This window comes from Danio rerio, chromosome 7 (genome assembly GCF_052040795.2).
Source record: "Danio rerio strain M-AB ecotype USA chromosome 7, GRCz13ab, whole genome shotgun sequence".
NCBI lineage: Eukaryota > Metazoa > Chordata > Actinopteri > Cypriniformes > Danionidae > Danio > Danio rerio.
The window spans coordinates 79621696-79642817 of NC_141027.1; the positions used below are offsets into that span (position 1 = coordinate 79621696).

At 41.4% G+C, this 21122-nt stretch overlaps 1 protein-coding gene across 50 annotated transcripts in view; it reads left to right on the forward strand.

Moving 5' to 3' along the window:
- The window catches only part of LOC101882941 (adhesion G protein-coupled receptor L3), a 404469-nt gene that overhangs the window by 341641 nt on the left and 41706 nt on the right, over nucleotides 1–21122 (forward strand). For 29 of the 50 annotated variants that reach the window (XR_015496553.1, XR_015496550.1, XR_015496551.1 and 26 more), the window contains 2 exons: nucleotides 2884–3089; nucleotides 9124–9300. Coding sequence is in view for 46 of the 50 variants with exons in the window: in XM_087262380.1 (XP_087118506.1) it covers nucleotides 2884–3089; nucleotides 9124–9300 (383 nt within the window). In the remaining 4 variants the exon portion in view is untranslated. The remainder of the gene's footprint in view (nucleotides 1–2883; nucleotides 3090–9123; nucleotides 9301–21122) is intronic. The other 21 variants (XR_015496552.1, XM_087262381.1, XM_087262360.1 and 18 more) reach the window with 1 other exon arrangement.

A 21122-nucleotide genomic window follows, 5' to 3' on the forward strand; every position in this document is an offset into this window, starting at 1 on the left:
ACACACACACACACACACACACACACACACACTAAAAAAAGCGAGTGAGATGCAGAAATAATGAGCAGAACCGTAGCTCTGTCAAAGGAGGCAGTAAAGCGCTAATGACATTTCAATAAACGCTGAATCAAATCGACTCTGCGGTTCGAGTTTTTTTTTCTCCAACACTCAAAAAACCTTTGTGACTTTCAGTAAACGCCGCCGAGAGGAACAAAGCATTATGGGTGAGTGCCGCCGAGAGGAACAAAGCATTATGGGTGTTATGCATTCATTAGGTGATCTGCTGAATCCCATCTAATCAAAGCTCACATTATTTCGCCTCATTGCTCCTTTCCTAATATAACGACTGAAACAGGGCTTCGATCAGCTTGAGGTGGCGTCGGCGCGCTCTGTGATGTGGTAATGAAGAAGTCTTTTTTAGTGAACTAAAAAAAAACAGCAGCACAAGCGCATCAGGACATGTTCAGCGGCGGATTTTAACGAGTTTTGCTTTGTTACTCTGTCGCTTTTGGCTTGTAAGGGCTTAAGCAGGTGTCGGATCTCCAGTCGAGCGCCTCTTCAATCTCTCATGCTGAAAAACTATCATTAAGGAGCCTCATTCATTCATCCGTTATCCTTCGGCGGAGTCTCCATTTCAGAGGTCACCACAGCGGAATGAACTGCCAACTATTCCAGCATATGTTTTACGCAGCGGATGCCCTTCTAGCTGCAACCCAGTACTGGGAAACACCAATACACTCTCATTTATTCATACACTAACGTCAATTTAGTTAATCAATTCTCCTATAACTCATGTCTTTGGATTGAGGGCGAAACCGGAGCACCCGGTGGAAACCCACGCCACCATGCAAACTTCACACAGAAACCCAACTGATCCAGCTGGGACTCGAACCAGCAACCTTCTTGCTGTAAGGCCAAAGTGCTAATCACTGAGCCACCATGCCATCCCTAAGAAGCAATATTAGCGGCTTTTCCACTATCGTGCTGAACTGTTCTTTAAGCTGAACTGTTCCATTCAGTACCAAACCGGGCCAGACAGCACGGATACGGTTTCATTTTCCACTGTCAGGCTGCAACAAAGCTCTTTGGAACGTCACACTAAACAAATCAGTAGTTGCCTTGATAACGCAATGTAAACGACTCCCTTTGTTCAATTAAATTAAAATAAAGGCCGAAACTATTTTTTTCATGTTCGTGTAAACGCGAAAACAACCGCGTGACTAAACACTGCCGCTCTCTCATATAGGGGTGCTAAATATAGCTAAAAGTCACCGGTATTTATTTAGAGGTCATAGGTTGAGCGGCTCTGGGCAAATTTTATTTGGAGGGAAAATGACCAAAATGTAATGTGAAATAAACAATGATGAAGCAACAATAATAGTTTATTTGTATTATAGTGGCGGAAATTATTTTATTGGCAAGCCTCGTCAAAAGTGAGCGGGCACTTTTACTAATAAAAAATATAGCACTTTATTTCATTTTTAATAATCAATTAAATTACACTGCGGTTTTATATCGAAAGTTGATAATGAAAAAAAAAATACTACATTTCTATGGTAAAATATTACCCTTTAAGCGATGGCTGTTATTGGTTTCAGTATTCAAACATGAAATAACGAATTCAGCAAGTGAATTAATAAACGAATATGAAGCAACACACACAGTAGCAGGATACAAAACATTTAAAGGACTATTATATTGTATATAAATAAATTATATTTAATCTTTTTATTTTTGTTATTGTAATTATTTTTTTGTTTTCATAAGTAACGGCCTATAGACAAATTCTTGCTTGACGTTTTAGAAAATCCTATCCTAGTAGCTATATTAAAGTTCACCAAGAACAAAAAGCAACAATCCTGAAACACGGCCATGTCCAACTTATATTTAACTGAATCGTATAACGGCCTATAGATGAAGTGTTGAAAATTGTTCATTTTATTTTTTATAAAACATTTGTCAAAACGTATTGAAATATATTTTTTTTTAGTAAAAGCAATACCGACATTTAGGAATCCATATTGATTGTATTTATTGATTTATTTGACTTGTTTGTTGCATCTATAGGCTATCATTTAAATCATACAACAGTACCTTGGACTGCTACAGCGCACTCCTTAAAGCTTTCAAGCAAAGTCCAAAAACTTAAAGAAAGATTAGACTTTCTACGGTGACAGCTGACATCACAGGATGCCGTAACCGTCCTTCAGGTGGTCAAGCCGGCAATACATTACAAAACAAGCAGTCTGGGATTTGAAATTAATAGTGCAATTATTTCCTCGTTCTTCATAGAGTCTACAAATTGGTGCATGGATATAGAATGTTGTGGATTGTGGACATCGATGATGTTAGGCGTGTCAATATTCGATGCGCAGCAGAAAAAAAGTTTCATTTTTTATGTTAAATGTAGTGTAGTTTACTTGTGAATGTCTGATGACTAGTGCGCTTTGTAATCATGCGGTTTGTAATCGTGCTGCGCCATTCCAGGCTCAGTGGAGAAACAACCGTAACAGCTCCGAAGTGTTCTTAGAACAGTTTGGCACGATAGTTTGGCACAACACGTGACCCGTATAATATAATATATATATATATATATATATATATATATATATATATATATATATATATATATATATATATATATATATATATATATATATATATATATATATATATATATATATATATATATATATATATATATATATTATATATAATATATTAATAATATATATATATTAATAATATATATATATATATATATATATATATATATATATATATATATATATATATATATATATATATATATTATTATTATTATATATTGTCATTCAGTTCATGGAGAAACGTAACTAAAATTCTCTCTCTCTCTTTTTTCAGGTGAGATCCGCATGGCGTTCGTCCTGTATAAGCATCTGGGCTCATACCTGTCCACTGAAAACGCCAGCGTGAAGTTCAGCAGCGAGACGTTAAACACCAACTACTCTGTCATCGTCAACTCTCCCATTATAACGGCGGCCATCAACAAAGACAGTAATAAAGTGTACCTGTCGGACCCCGTCATCTTCACAGTGCGGCATATTCAGGTACGGAGTCATACTGCATGTGCTTAGTGCTGCGTAAATGAAATGTCCTTTGTTAATGGGCATTCCTGGCATTCTTTAATCACACTGGACTGTATATGTGTGTGTGTGTCTGTGTGGGAATGGTTGGGTAACTCGGATGAAGAGGTGATGAATAAATGGTCTCTTTAACGGCGAGTTCCTCAGTCACACCACCAGCGTTTATGCCTGAATTATTTTTTCTCCAAGCACATTATTGAAACCTATCCAGAGGAACTACACACACACACAGAAACTCTGCCTCCAGCCGTGATTAGACAGGTTGAAAGACCTGGGAACTTGATTTGGCTGTGTGCGTGCATGCATGTGTGTGTTTGTGGGTGGGTGGAAGTTCACCAATGAGGGATATCAGCACACCACACATAAACTCCACAGATTTGCAGAGAATCCCAGCAGCCAGAGCTCTGCACGTTCTGCCACCCCGAGTGTCTGTTTACTGTAGATTTTGGCTAATTTCATTACGCTTTCAGCCTCCAGGAATAATCTTTAACTGTTTGCTGCCCATTTTTACACACATTTTTGCTAACAGTGATTTCTGTGGATTGTTTAATTATATTCTGTGGAATTCTGTGTATCGTCACCCCAAATTCTCAATAGATTCCTCCACTGCAACTCCCATAAAATGTTAAGGATACCCCGCCCAAAATTTGAAAGAACCATCACAGGTTATCACCCCAAGTTCCACAAAATTCCATTGACCATATCCTATAGAATTCCATAGAACTCCTTTACCTTAATTAGCAGAGAATTCAGACCACCCAAGTCTCTCCATGTCTCATTAACCCCCTGTCCTCAAATGCCATATAATTCCATAGAACCCTTCCATTTCATAGAACTCCATTAATTTTCTTCCCAAAATGATCACCACAAGTTCCATAGAATTCCATAGACACCCCCTCCACCCAATCCCATAGAATTCCATTGAATTCCATTTAATTCCATAGATCTACTCCATTCAAATACATGTGAATTCCATTGAATTCCATGAATTCCTTGCACCAATTTCCATATAATTCCATTAATTCATTGCCCTATCTTGTCAGAATTATAATAGTAGAATGCCAGCATCTCCGTCCAAAATTCCATAGAATTCCATTAATTTGCTGCCCTATATTGTCACCCCCTGTTCATTCCACAGATACCCCCTTTACCAAATCCCATAGAAATCCATTAATCCACAACTTTAGATTGTTACCACAAATTCAATAGAATTCCATAGACCCCCTCCCTCCAAATGCCATAGAATACCATTTAAGTCCATAGACTCCCTCCCTTCAAATGCAATTGAATTCCATAGATCCACTTCCCAAATTTCATAGAAATTAATTCAATTCCATGCAATTCCATTAATTCACTGCCCTATATTGTCACCCATATTTCCATGAATTCCATTGACACCCACTCCACCAAATCCCATAAAAATCCATATACCCCTTTTCTGCAAATACTATAAAATTCCATTGAATTCCATAGATCCCCTTTACCGAAATGCCATAGAATGGAAATAAATTCCATAGAATTCCATTAATCCACAACTTTAGATTGTCACCCTAAACTCCACTGAATTCCATAGATCTCCTCCATTCAAATACATTAGAATTCCATTAAATTATGTAAATTCCTTGCACCAAATTCCATAGAATTGCATTAATTCACCACCATATTTTGTCACCTCAAGTTCAGTACAATTCTTCATTGAATTCTATAGACTCCATCCCTTTAGATGCAATTGAGTTCCATAGATCCTCCCCCCAAATTTACTAGAATTCCATTAACTTCCATACAATCCCATTAATTTACGCTTTAGATTACCATCTCGAATTCCATACAATTTCATAGACCTTCTCAACCAAATCCCATAGAATTCCATTGAATTCCATAGATCCCCTTCGCTCAAATTTCATAGAATTCCAAAAAATTCCATTCAATTCCATTGATTCACTGCCCTATATTGTCACCCATTGTTCCATCAAGTCCATATACACCCCCTCCACCAAATTCCATACAATTCCGTTAATCCACAGCTTTAGATTGTCACCCCGAATTCCATACAATTACATAGACCCCCCCTCCACCAAATGCCATAAAATTCCATTGACCCCTTTCTTGCAAACACCACAGAATTCCATTGAATTCCATAGATCCCCTTTGCCCAAATTCCATAGAATGTCAATGAATTCCATAGAATTTCATTAATCCACAACTTTAGATTGTCACCCCGAATTCCATAAAATTCCATAGACCCCCCTTCACCAAATCCCATATACTTCTTTATAACCCCTTCCTTCAAATACTATTAAATTCCATAGATTCCCTCCCCCAAAATTCCTTAAAATTCCATTAAATTCCATAGATTTCCATTAATTCACTGCACTATTTTGTCACCTATAATTCCATCAATTCCACACACACACACACACACACACACACACACACACACACACCCCTCCACCAAATTTTGCAGGATTCCATTAACCCACAGCTTTAGATTGTCACCCCAAATTCCATACAATTTCATAGACCCCCTCCAGCAAATCCCATAGAATTCCATAAATCCCTTCACTGCAAAAACATAGAATTTCTTAGAATTCCATAGATCCCTTTCACCCAAATACCATAGAATTCTAATAAATTACATAGAATTCCATGAATTCACGGACTAATATTGTCATTCATTGTTCCATAAATTCCATAGACAGCCCTCCCTCTAAATTTCACACAATTATATAGACCCCTCCCTCCAAATTCCATAGAATGTCATAGAAATTCATAGATCCCCTCTCCCCAGTTTCCAAGGAATTCCATACACCCCTCCACCCAATATTCCATTGAATTCTATTGCCCCCTCTCCCCTAAATAATGTAGAATTTCCTAGACCAACTCACCCCAAATATACTAGAATTCCTGTCATTTCCTTCAAATTCCAGTAGAATTCCATTGATTAATAGATATTAACTATAAATTATGTATATCACAGGTCCCCCATCCAATTTTTATAGAATTCCACATCCCCCATTCACTATAATGTGAGACATTTCCCCAAATTATTTCCACACGTCTATCCCTAGGCTCCATAGAACTCCATTGATTGACAAACTCGACTCAATTCCACAGATTTTCACCCAACGTTTGGTATAATGTCAGATATTGTGTGTGTATGTGTGTGTGTTTAAATGACTTTGTGATATTAAAATCTCCTTCCTCTCTGCGTCTGATGACCTCATCTATTTAAGTGTAATTTGAGGATCAGTGAGCTCAAATAATAATGAAGACACATCCCGCTTCCCTCAATCCGGCCTGTCGTTGAGCATTTCTGAGCAGACTGAGAAATGAGCAGCGTCTCTCTCATGGGTTAACCTCGTCTTGCTGCGAGTGATGATTTATTTATGAGATAAATCCAGCCGTGTCCAGGGTCCGGAAATTAATGCTTGTCATGCGCCAAATACCACTGGTGAAATCGGTGTAAGGAAATAAATATTATGCAGTTACCTTTTTTTTCCACCCACAAAATTCATACGACATATCAATTATTTGACAGATTCAACTTTACCAAGTCCAAAAGATTAAAACTGGGATATTAATCTCAATGCTACATGGTAAAGTCTAGAAGGGATACAGCTGTGGACAAGCACATCAATACAGCATCATTTTTCTGACACTGTACAACAATAATTCATATTTTTACACTACTCTAAGTGTTGGGTTTAGAGTTGAGGTCAGGGTAGGCCTTAATAAAATACAAATAATTGGGTAAATTAAAATAATAATATGAATAATAATTGAAGCTGTATCCGTTCTAGCAACAACCTCCCCTTATTGTCCTCCCTCTCGGGTTTCTTTCTTTTACACTCCCGAATTCCTCATCATCATGTTGAAACAGGGGAAAACAGCCTCGAACACCAAACGGACAGTTTCCTGTTCTTAGCTACTCGATCCAGCTGGCCGGGCGAGTTGCCCTGAAGATGGTCCTCGGGCAATCTTGCCACCTATCTGGAGTGGACACTGGTGAGGAACCGACTATCGGTGCCACCCCAGACCCAGTGATCAACCCAACCACCTGCAAGGAGCGTACGCCAGAGCCCACCGCGCTGTGTGAGCTATCACCATCAAGAGTGACAGAGCCGAACACCACCAAGCAGAAGAAGCTCAACCAGCTGGCTACAACGCTAAATGTGGGAGTACTGGTGGACATTCAGGGACCGAACGAACGAGATTATGGCTCTCCGTCTGCTCCTTGGGCTCCAGCTGCTCCAGCTGTGGTCAGCGACCACTCCTCATCCATGGCTCCTCCCTCCATCGACTCCACCCTGGGCCATCCTCTTGGTTGTGGCTTGGGTCCACCTGCTGCTTCACCTCCCTTTCTGGTTCCTCCCTCCTTTGACTCCTCCCTGGCCTTCTCCTTTCCACGCCTTCCAACTCATCTCCTGGCTCCTCCCTCCTGTGACTCCTCTCTGGCCTTCTCCTTTCCACGCCTTCCAACTCATCTCCTGGCTCCTCCCTCCTTTGACTCCTCCCTGGCCTCCTCCTGTCCATGCCTTCCAACTCATCTCATGGCTCCTCCCTCCTTTGACTCCTCCCTGGCCTCCTCCTTTCCACGCCTTCCAACACATCTCCTGGCTCCTCCCTCCTTTTACTCCTCCCTGGCCTCCTCCTGTCCACGCCTTCCAACACACCTCCTGGCTCCTCCCTCCTGTGACTCCTCCCTGGCCTTCTCCTTTCCACGCCCTCCAACTCATCTCCTGGCTCCTCCCTCCTGTGACTCCTCCCTGGCCTCCTCCTTTCCATGCCTTCCAACACATCTCCTGGCTCCTCCCTCCTGTGACTCCTTCCTGGCCTCCTCCTGTCCACGCCTTCCAACTCGTCTCCTGGCTCCTCCCTCCTTTGACTCCTCCCTGGCCTTCTCCTTTCCACGCCCTCCAACTCATCTCCTGGCTCCTCCCTCCTGTGACTCCTCCCTGGCCTCTTCCTTTCCACGCCTTCCAACTCGTCTCCTGGCTCCTCCCTCCTTTGACTCCTCCCTGGCCTTCTCCTTTCCACGCCCTCCAACTCATCTCCTGGCTCCTCCCTCCTGTGACTCCTCCCTGGCCTCTTCCTTTCCACGCCTTCCAACTCGTCTCCTGGCTCCTCCCTCCTTTGACTCCTCCCTGGCCTTCTCCTTTCCACGCCCTCCAACTCATCTCCTGGCTCCTCCCTCCTGTGACTCCTCCCTGGCCTCCTCCTGTCCACGCCTTCCAACTCATCTCATAGCTCCTCCCTCCTTTGACTCCTCCATGGCCTTCTCCTTTCCACGCCCTCCAACTCATCTCCTGGCTCCTCCCTCCTGTGACACCTCCCAGTATCATCATCCCCGGTGTTTTTATAGTCCCTGTGTTTAGTTCTTCATTGTCCGGTATTCGCTCTCTGTTGATGTCTGCTTTCACCCCATGTTCTTCCTGTGTTCATCCATTTAAGTGATTGTTTACAACTCTGCATGTTTTGATAATCTTGGCATCCCGTACCTTCCTGTAGTGAACCCACATAACCATGCTAAATCACATATTTTGATCAATTTGACCATTTATTATACTGTATTTGGTGCATTGTGATTGGTTGACCACGTTATAAATGTTTTGTTAAGAAAGTTTGTTTTCAGATTATGTAATAAATATATAAGGAATAAATTATTGGGGTGATTATTGATTATTGAATTTGAATCATCATTACTGTGTTCAGAAACTGTCCTAATATGAAGGTTTGATGATCAATAATAACGTCTGATTATTGTCAGTGCTGAAAAGCTTCATCATTCTGTGGAAACTGTAATGCATTCCTCTTGTTCAATATTTTGATGGATGCTGCATTCGATTCACTGTCGTATTTGATGAATGCAATGCGTCCCCGCTGTATGAGCGCATTAATGTGTGTGTTATTATCGCCCACACTGTGTGTTCTTCTGATTTGCTCTCTGACGCAGTGTGTGTGTGTGTGTGTGTTTGTGTGTGTGTTGTTCGTCCTCCAGCAGTCAGAGGAGAATTTCAACCCCAACTGTTCGTTCTGGAGCTACTCGAAGCGCAGTATGACGGGTTTCTGGTCCACGCAGGACTGCCGGCTGCTCGGGACCAACCGGACACACACCACCTGCTCCTGCACGCACCTCACCAACTTCGCTGTGCTAATGGCTCATGTGGACGTAAAGGTAGACACACCGCACGCTAGGCTGAATCGGTCATTTACATTTCTCTGGTTTATCCTGTGCTCTTAGCTCTTATCTGTATTTTTGGGATTGGGAGGTCAGTGAAGGCGCTGTAATGTGTAACCCTAACAAGAAATCACACTCTATCTAACTCCATCTTTGTTTATCCGTCCGCTCTGCTGACACCAATTCGTTAATTAATGTTTTTTTTTTTGGCTTAGTCCCTTTATTAATCTGGGGTCACCACAGCGGAATGATCCGCCAACTTATCAAACATATGTTTTACACAGCGGAAGCCCTTCCAGCTGTAACCCATCACTGGGAAACACCTATACACGCTCATTCACACACATACACTACAGCCAATTTAGCTTACCCAGTTCCCCTATAGCGCATGTGTTTGGACCGAAAGCGGAACACCTGGAGGAAACCCGAGTAGTACCTGCAAACTCCACACAGAAACGCCAGCCGACCCAGCGACCTTCTTGCTGTGAGGCGACAGCACTACCCACTGCGCCACCGCGTCGCCCTCAATGTAAACGTTTATATAAGGATTTTTAGGTGCAGCATTTCACACATTGAAGTGATTATGTACCTTACGAACTCTCCCAATTATCTAAACACATTCACACTCTGCAAGTAATGTATGTTCTAGACAAAGTTCCTAGAGAAGCAACAAATACTGTCCTGTTTTCAGAAATAATGACTCAAGATTACGTGAGTGTATCGAAAGAATTTTAAATCCAGAAGCATTTTCGAGACAAGCACCAAATATTGTTTTGTTTTCAGAAATAATGATTAAAACTTAAGTGAGTTTTTCCTTAAAATTAGAAAAATATGGATATTTCAAACTGAAGATTTACTTTGCCTCCCCTATTGGCAGATTATTTTGCTTGTTTTAAGGAAAAACTTACAAAGTTTTGAATTATTATTTCCAAAAACAAGACAATGGGCTCTTTAAATGGTCTAAGTCTAAAGTGCAAGAACATTCAGCCTCGTTACTTTTACTCTTAATGCTGCGTTCACACCAGACGCGGATTGCGCATTAAGCGTGAGTGACTTACATGTTAAGTCAATGCAAACGCACGAATAGACATCCTGCGGTGCGAATTGCGCGAATGGCGTGGCGCGAACTGAGCGTTTTGCGAATTTGACGCGCTTAACGCGTGTTTTGCGCAAATCGCTCGAGTTCGAAAACCTGATCTTCAGTGGACATTCGTGCCGCGTTAACCAATCAGAAGCTTGCTCTTGTGGGGGCGTGATTGTGACGTAGAACCTGTTGATGGTGTCCTGGGCGAAATCTTCCAGCCGACACCGACAACAAGTCATCAAACTGGGCTTGGCTCAGTCAGAAGCACCGTTGAAAGCCTCCGTGATCCAGGTTCAGTTTCTGGAGGAGTTTATGAGCTCACACAGCTGGATACACCTCTGAAAGCATGTAGTGGACTCAGACACGGCCCTAAACGTATAAACACCGTTTTTCAGCCTTCATAAAGCACATAAACACTGTTATTTTCTCAATAAAATCCATGTTAGCCCTTTAGCAACTAAGCTACAGTCACCGGGCAGACAGAAGCCCTGCCCATCACACGAATCCGCGTCTGTTCTGAAGTGAATTTGACACGCGAATGAAGCGGGGTTTGACGCGCGAATGAAGCGAGTAAACTCAAATGTTCACGCGGCAATTTACGAGCGAATAGCGAATTCCTCGTCTGGTGTGAACACAGCATTACTCCTTTACTTTGGTGGAGTGAGGAAACGGTGGAAACTCCCTCCACTGAACACATCCATCAGCCCACATATTTAATTTCCTGGATCTTATTGACGCATTTATTGGGTAAAATTGCTACTTTTTACTGTCATTCAATGTGTTGCTGGTCATTATCATTGCACTGTCACTCTAATTGAGCGTGAGCAGCGCAGCAAAATAGACCCAGCGCCGAAACTATCATAGCACTGCAGCTTCAGCGAGGCTCACGCCTCGTGCTGACATGCTGTGTATTCGTGCGGTATGAAAGCTCAAACCTTTTAAGGTGGATGCGGGAATAAACATGTGCTGCTCATGCGCTGCTCACGCTCTGCTCACACTTGCAGTATGAAGCAGGCTTAAGAGTTTGGAGCGCATTACTAACACACTGCTGGACTTTAGAGCAGCTTTTAGTCGGTCAATAGTGCGGTCTGTTTCAGTTCCTCAAAAAGCAACACACAAACAATGCGCCTTAACACACCTCCTTTATAGACCAGCACACCCATCCACAGAGTGGTGCAAATGGATTTGCTATTTAAACAACGTGATGCAAAACATGAAAATTACTGTTGCACTGGTCTGAAAATAGCAACAAATCACGCCAAACACGTCTTATTGTTATAGCACTAGGTTTTGCTTGTCTAGAAAAGGCTTCTTGATTTAATAATTTTTAGATATTTGGACTAGAAACATTATTGTATAATTTGTGTGTGTGTGTGTGTGTGTGTGTGTGTGTGTGTGTGTGTGTGTGTGTGTGGTGGTATTGGTGAAAACCATCAGTCTGCTGTAAGAGAAAGTGAACTGAAATGTGTTTATGAGTGAGAAATGAGCAGACAGGCACAAGCTGTGTGTGTGTGTGTGTGTGTGTGTGTGTGTGTGTGTGTGTGTGTGTGTGTGTGTGTGTGTGTGTGTGTGTGTTTAAGGCAGGTGGATGTGGAGCAGATCTCTGCGGAGAATCTTTATTGTTTGTTGATGACTCTGGGCTGTGAGGTGCATTGTGGGAGATCAGCAGGTGGGCGGTCTTTATCTCGCCATATGATCCATGATCAACCAGCGTTCCCAGCTGCGCCACTTCATACACTCTGAACAAACACACACACACACACACACACACACACACACACACACACACGGGTGTATTTTTGAAGGCATTCTTTCTGTTGCTTTTTTTTGTTATTGTTTGTTTGTGTGTGTGTGTGTGTTTGTGTGTGTGTGTGTGTGTGTGTGTGTGTGTGTGTGCTCAAAGCTTAATAAATAAATAACATTCAGCAGCAACACTTCATACATACTGAACACACACTTTTTTAAAGACTTTTATGTTGCATTTTTTAAAATGCTTTTAGATATAAACACATCCCCTTATGGACGTTAACACACCTACTTTTAGATATAAACACGCCCCCTTTTAGATGTAAATACACCTACTTTTAGATATAAACACGCCCCCTTTTAGATGTAAATACACCTACTTTTAGATATAAACACGCCCCCTTACAGATGTAAACACACCTACTTTTAGATATAAACACGCCCCCTTTTAGATGTAAACACACCTACTTTTAGATATAAACACGCCCCCTTATAGATGTAAACACACCTACTTTTAGATATAAACACTCTCCCTTTTAGATGTAAATACACCTACTTTTAGATATAAACACGCCCCCTTTTAGATGTAAATACACCTACTTTTAGATATAAACACGCCCCCTTATAGATGTAAATACACCTACTTTTAGATATAAACACGCCCCCTTTTAGATGTAAATACACCTACTTTTAGATATAAACACGCCCCTTTTAGATGTAAATACACCTACTTTTAGATATAAACACGCCCCCTTTTAGATGTAAACACACCTACTTTTAGATTTAAACATGCCCCCTTTTAGATGTAAATACACCTACTTTTAGATATAAACACGCCCCCTTTTAGATGTAAATACACCTACTTTTAGATTTAAACATGCCCCCTTTTAGATGTAAATACACCTACTTTTAGATATAAACACGCCCCTTTTAGATGTAAATACACCTACTTTTAGATATAAACACGCCCCCTTTTAGATGTAAATACACCGACTTTTAGATATAAACACGCCCCCTTTTAGATGTAAATACACCTACTTTTAGATATAAACACGCCCCCTTATAGATGTAAATACACCTACTTTTAGATATAAACACGCCCCCTTAGAGATGTAAACACACCTACTTTTAGATATAAACACGCCCCCTTTTAGATGTAAATACACCTACTTTTAGATATAAACACGCCCCCTTTTAGATGTAAATACACCTACTTTTAGATATAAACACGCCTCCTTATAGATGTAAATACACCTACTTTTAGATATAAACACGCCCCCTTATAGATGTAAATACACCTACTTTTAGATATAAACACGCCCCCTTAGAGATGTAAACACACCTACTTTTAGATATAAACACGCCCCCTTTTAGATGTAAATACACCTACTTTTAGATATAAACACGCCCCCTTATAGATGTAAATACACCTACTTTTAGATATAAACACGCCACCTTTTAGATGTGAACACACCTACTTTTAGATATAAACACGCCCCCTTATAGATGTACATACACCTACTTTTAGATATAAACACGCCCCCTTATAGATGTAAATACACCTACTTTTAGATATAAACACGCCCCCTTTTAGATGTAAATACACCTACTTTTAGATATAAACACTCCCCCTTACAGATGTAAACACACCTACTTTTAGATATAAACACGCCCCCTTTTAGATGTAAATACACCTACTTTTAGATATAAACACGCCCCCTTATAGATGTAAATACACCTACTTTTAGATATAAACACGCCCCCTTTTAGATGTAAATACACCTACTTTTAGATATAAACACGCCCCCTTATAGATGTAAATACACCTACTTTTAGATATAAACACGCCCCCTTAGAGATGTAAACACACCTACTTTTAGATATAAACACGCCCCCTTTTAGATGTAAATACACCTACTTTTAGATATAAACACGCCCCCTTTTAGATGTAAATACACCTACTTTTAGATATAAACACGCCTCCTTATAGATGTAAATACACCTACTTTTAGATATAAACACGCCCCCTTTTAGATGTAAATACACCTACTTTTAGATATAAACACGCCCCCTTACAGATGTAAACACACCTACTTTTAGATATAAACACGCCCCCTTTTAGATGTAAATACACCTACTTTTAGATATAAACACGCCCCCTTATAGATGTAAATACACCTACTTTTAGATATAAACACGCCCCCTTTTAGATGTGAACACACCTACTTTTAGATATAAACACGCCCCCTTATAGATGTACATACACCTACTTTTAGATATAAACACGCCCCCTTATAGATGTAAATACACCTACTTTTAGATATAAACACGCCCCCTTTTAGATGTAAATACACCTACTTTTAGATATAAACACTCCCCCTTACAGATGTAAACACACCTACTTTTAGATATAAACACGCCCCCTTTTAGATGTAAATACACCTACTTTTAGATATAAACACGCCCCCTTATAGATGTAAATACACCTACTTTTAGATATAAACACGCCCCCTTATAGATGTAAATACACCTACTTTTAGATATAAACACGCCCCCTTATTGATGTAAATACACCTACTTTTAGATATAAACACGCCCCCTTATAGATGTAAATACACCTACTTTTAGATATAAACACTCCCCCTTACAGATGTAAACACACCTACTTTTAGATATAAACACGCCCCCTTTTAGATGTAAATACACCTACTTTTAGATATAAACACTCCCCCTTACAGATGTAAACACACCTACTTTTAGATATAAACACGCCCCCTTTTAGATGTAAATACACCTACTTTTAGATATAAACACGCCCCCTTATAGATGTAAATACACCTACTTTTAGATATAAACACGCCCCCTTATTGATGTAAATACACCTACTTTGAGATATAAACACGCCCCCTTTTGGACGTTAACACACCTACTTTTAGATGTGAGCAGTCATACACGCCTAAAATTGGAATTAAAGTTGACCTTTGAACTCTCACCTGTAAAACTGACTAAAATGTGTGTGTGTGTGTGTGTGTGTGTGTGTGTGTGTGTGTGTGTGTGTGTGTGTGTGTGTGTGCTCAAAGCTTAATAAATAAATAACATTCAGCTCATACACTTCATACACACTGAACACACACATTTTTTGAAGACTTTTCTGTTGCATTTTCCTTCATTTAGTGTGTGTTTGTAAAGGCCAGTGTGCTTCTTCTTCTGACACACAGCCTGCTGAGTTTTTGTGGGTTTCTGACATGCGTTAGTTTCCAAACGCTCTCTTATTAGAGCAGTTCTGCAGTTGTTGTTTTGCCGTTTCTCTATTGAAGTCTGCTGTTTGCGTCTGAGTGTTGTTGTGGTCGAGCGAGGGATTTTTTTATTTTATTTTCTCCCGGTTTGGCAGGCGTCGAGTCGCAGTGGGACGCAGCCTCAGCCTGCCGCATTTAGTCTAAAAGCTTCATTTACATTTTCCATTCAGAGCCGAAGTTCGGGCTTTTCACCTGGAGAGAACCAGAACAATCGACAGGAGTGAAAGAGTGAAAAATGAGGAGGAAGAAAGGAATTTTGACGGATGAAACAATGGGCTGGCGCAGTGGTCTCCAGAGGAGTAGATCTCTGACAGACGCTTTGATTAGCAAGAGGGAAGGGAAAACCACAGGCCTCCTTCAGGTCCTGCTGCTTTAAATAAAATCTCATTTACACTTAGATTTCATTTACACTGTGAGAGACACGTCAGGAAGAAGAGGTCAGTGTGCAGAGCAGATGAAGACTGCTGGGAGAGACACGCCCACTGCTGGGAAAGACACACCCAAATATGGAAATTAACATGCCCCTTTATGACATAAAGACACCCCCTTTTAGAAATGAACCCACCCCCTTTTGGACATAAACACATCCCCTTTTGGAAATAAACACACCCCCAATTTGGACATAAACACATACCAATTTAGACATAAGCAAGTCCTCTTTTGGACATAAACATGCCCTTTTTTCGACATAAAACCCTTTTAGACGTAAACACACCTACTTTTGGATATAAACACGCCCCCTTTTGGACGTAAACCCACCTACTTTTAAATATTAACACCCCCCTTTTGGAAATAAACACACCAACTTTTAGATATAAACACGCCCCCTTTTGGAAATAAACACACCTACTTTTAGATATAAACACGCCCCCTTTTGAATGTAAACCCACCTACTTTTAGATATAAACAAACCCCCTTTTGGAAATAAACACACCTACTTTTAGATATAAACATGCCCCTTTTGGACGTAAACACACCTACTTTTAGATGTAAACATGCCCCCTTTTAGATGTAAATACACCTACTTTTAGATATAAACACACCCCCTTTTGGACTTAAACACAACTGCTTTTAGATGTAAACACACCCCTTTTGGAAATAAACACACCTACTTTTAGATATAAACACGCCCCCTTTTAGATGTAAATACACCTACTTTTATATGTAAAAACGCCCCCTTTTTATACGTAAACACACCTACTTTAAGATATAAACACGCCCCCTTTTAGACGTAAACACACCTACTTTTCGATATAAACATACCCCCTTTTGGACATAAAAAAACTACTTTTGGATATAAACACGCCCCCTTTCGGACGTAAACCCACCTACTTTTAGATATCAACACCCCCTTTTTGGAAATAAACACACCTACTTTTGGATATAAACACGCCCCCTTTTGGACGTAAACACACCTACTTTTAGATATAAACACACCTCCTTTTGGTCCAAAACACACTTTTTAAATAATAACATGCCCCCTTTTAGACGTAAACATCTACTTTTAGATATAAACACGACCCCTTATGGACATAAACACACCTACTTTTAAATATAAACATGCCCCATTTTAGATGTAAACACAACTACTTTTAGATATAAATATGTCCCCTTTTGGACAAACACACCTACTTTTAGATATAAACTCACTCCCTTTTGGTTAACACACCTACTTTTAAATGTCATACACTTATACGCCTAAAATTGGAATTAAAGTTGACCTTTGAACTCTCACCTGTAAAACTGACTAAAATATTAAGTTAAACTTTATGAAACTAAAATATTAACTTGATTAACCTGATGAACTGATTAAAATTGTTAAAAGTTTATTATTATTTTTATTGCCTTTTTTAGACTCTACAACCAACCTTTAGCATTGTAAATGTAATGGCAGCACAGCCTCCCTGTGGATGGTTTATTTTCTGTGTCTGAATCCTCTCAGGTGTGTGTGTTGTGTTGTTGCCATGGCAGCAGTGACAGTGAGAGGTGTATTAATGGACACGCGGAGTCTCTGGATGGACTGATGCCGAGTCTGAGGACAATCGCCATCCATCAGTCTAAAAGGAGGCACGCCGGTCGCCATGGTGACCACATCTTCTCATCCCACTGAATTACCACTCATTACATTGAGAAATCCAGGAGCGGTTGAGTTCTGACACAGCGCTGGGGTGTGTGTGTGTGTGTGTGTGTGTGTGTGTGTGTGTGTGTGTGTGTGTGTGTGTGTGTGTGCGTGTGTGTGTGTGTGTTTATAGACACATAGATTTACTTGAGCTCAGCGTTGACTCTATAAAGTCTGTTCCTTACTGTGGATTCTGCTGAGCAGGCGCAAGTAGTTGATTTAAACACACATACTGTACACACACACACACACACACACACACACACACATACACACACACACATACACATGCTGGAGAAGATATATCTCTCAAGGGTGAGTGATGTGTTATGTGCTCAGCGGCCCTCAGGGACACTCACAGACACGCACACGCACACACACACACACACACACACACACACACACACACACGCTGTGTATCGTTACCTATGCAGCGCTCATAAATATTCATGCGCTGTGTTCTTCAGAAGTGCTGACATCCGGTCTTCCAGACTCGCAGTCTTCTGGGATGCGTCCCATATCAGCTGTGCTCTTTTCCCCTGGCTGTGCGCCCTCCGTAGGGACCCTACTGAGGGGGAACAGAGGGAATCAGTGACAGCGTCTGCAGAATCAGAGAGCTTTAACTGAGGCAGCGCTATAAATCACACTCACCGTCACACACACACACACACACACACACACACACACACACACACACATACTGTCACATACTCACTGCCACACACACACACTTACACACAAAGAAACGGACTGCCAAAATGACACACATGTACACACAAACTCACTGCCGCATGCACACACGCACACACACACACACACACACACACACACACACTTTTGCTCTCACTACCACACAAACACACAAATTGTCACACACAAACTCACTGCCACACACACACACACACACACAAAACACACTGTCATACACACACACTCACACAATCACTGTCACAAACACACAGACACATACACACACACACACACACACACACACACATTTGCACTCACTACCACAGATTGTCACACACAAAGTCATTGTCACACAAACACACAGTCACTTTCACACACACAAATACACACCGTCATACACTACTGTCACAAACACAGACACAAAAACACTCACTGTCACACACACACACGTATACACACACACGTACACACTCACTGTCACAAACACGCAATCTTGCTGTCACACACACAAATACACACACTGTCATACACACACACTCAGTAACAAACACACACAAACACTCAGTGCCACACACACACACACACACACTGTCACACACACACACACACACACACACTTATTGTCATTTTACTGTTACTTTGCCATTTCCAGCTGCTGTACTTGAATGTGGCTGCTAGTCATACCCGGATAAATAACCTAAAGTACATGCAAATGATGAGGGCGTGGCCTGTGAGTCACGTAACAGTCTGCTTTGTGTTCTGATTGGCCTTAAAAATCTCAGTGTCTCTCCCTTTTTTAAGTATTTGATTAATAAATTCTGTTTAAATAACGAATAATTAACACTGTTACGGGGGGCACGGTGGCTCAGTGGTTAGCACTGTGGCCTCACAGTAGGAAGGTTGCAGGTTCGAGCTCGGCTGGGTCAGTTGGCGTTTCTGTGTGGAGTTTGCATGTTCTCCCCGTGTGAGTGTGGGTTTCCTCCAGGAGCTCCGGTTTCCCCCTACAGTCCAAACACATGCGCTATAGGGGAACTTATTTATTCACTCTCATTCATTTTCTTGTCGGCTTAGTCCCTTTATTAATCTGGGGTCGCCACAGCGGAATGAACCGCCAACTTATCCAGCAAGTTTTTACGCAGCGGATGCCCACACGCACACTCATACACTACGGACAATTTAGCCTACCCAATTCACCTGTACCGCATGTCTTTGGACTGTGGGGGAAACCGGAGCACCCGGAGGAAAACCACGCGAACGCAGGGAGAACATGCAAACTCCACACAGAAACGCCAACTGAGCCGAGGAGCCCAGCGACCTTCTTGCTGTGAAGCAAACGTGCTACCCACTGCGCCACTGCGTCGCCTATAGGGGAACTGATTTAGCTAAATTAGAGTGTATGAGTGCGAATGCAAGAGTGTATGGGTGTTTCCCAGTGTTGGGTTGCAGTTGGATGAATGAATGAATGAAATACTGTTATTTAGTCGTCTGTTTAAAAATGGATATGAACGCCTGAAAAAATCAAAAATAAATAGTCCGGATAAATGACCTTAAGTACATGCAAATGATGAGGGCGTGGCCTGTGACACATTATGCTTTGTGTTTTGATTGGCCTTTTGTCCACCGGGGATTTACACTTGTTTAAATGAGAACAAGGAAACAGTGGAGTCGAGGATCAGAGGTCGTGTATGTTCAACTATGCCTAGATGTCCCCAGATTTTCTTTTTAGGGCACCTTTAAAGTCTGCATGAACCGGTTTTTATTCATATTGTGAGGCAGTTTCTAGAGAAATCAAATATCAAATGAGATCACAGTGGGCGTGGCTTGTTTTTTTCTACTGCGAGCTGATTGGATGCAGTAATGTAGGCGTTTCATTCAGGAAGATGGGGAAAGAGGTTTGGGGAGAGTTTACAACCTAACAGACTCCTCCCCCTCCTCACCATTACTGTTTGTTGTCAAAACTGACAGCTGGAGGGGCGGGGTTAAGTATGTTAGCCGCGCCCACTACCTCAGACACACCTAATCTTAAATCTTAAGCATTTCCTAATAATAATTCGTAATCGCATGCACAGATGAGTTGTTCAGCACAATATCTATCAATGTGAGCTAGTCCAGGGGTGGGCAAACTCAGTCCTGGAGGGCCGGTGTCCTGCACAGTTTAGCTCCAACACTAATCAAACACACCTGAACATGCTAATCAGTGTCTTCAAGGTCACGAGAAATCTATAAGCAGGTGTGTCCCGACCCTCCAGGACCGTGTTTGCCCACTTTCTAGAGAAATCGAATATTAAATGAGATCACAGTGGGCGTGGCTTGTTTTTCTACTGCGAGCTGATTGGATGCAGTAATGTAGGCGTTTCATTCAGGAAGATGGGGAAAGAGGTTTGGGGAGAGTTTACAACCTAACAGACTCCTCCCCCTCCTCACCATTACTGTTTGATGTCAAAACTGACAGCTGGAGGGGCGGGGTTAAGTATGTTAGCCGCGCCCACTACCTCAGACACACCTAATCTTAAATCTTAAGCATTTCCTAATAATAATTCGTAATCGCATGCACAGATGAGTTGTTCAGCACAATATCTATCAATGTGAGCTAGTCCAGGGGTGGGCAAACTCAGTCCTGGAGGGCCGGTGTCCTGCACAGTTTAGCTCCAACACTAATCAAACACACCTGAACATGCTAATCAGTGTCTTCAAGGTCACGAGAAATCTATAAGCAGGTGTGTCCCGACCCTCCAGGACCGTGTTTGCCCACTTTCTAGAGAAATCGAATATTAAATGAGATCACAGTGGGCGTGGCTTGTTTTTCTACTGCGAGCTGATTGGATGCAGTAATGTAGGCGTTTCATTCAGGAAGATGGGGAAAGAGGTTTGGGGAGAGTTTACA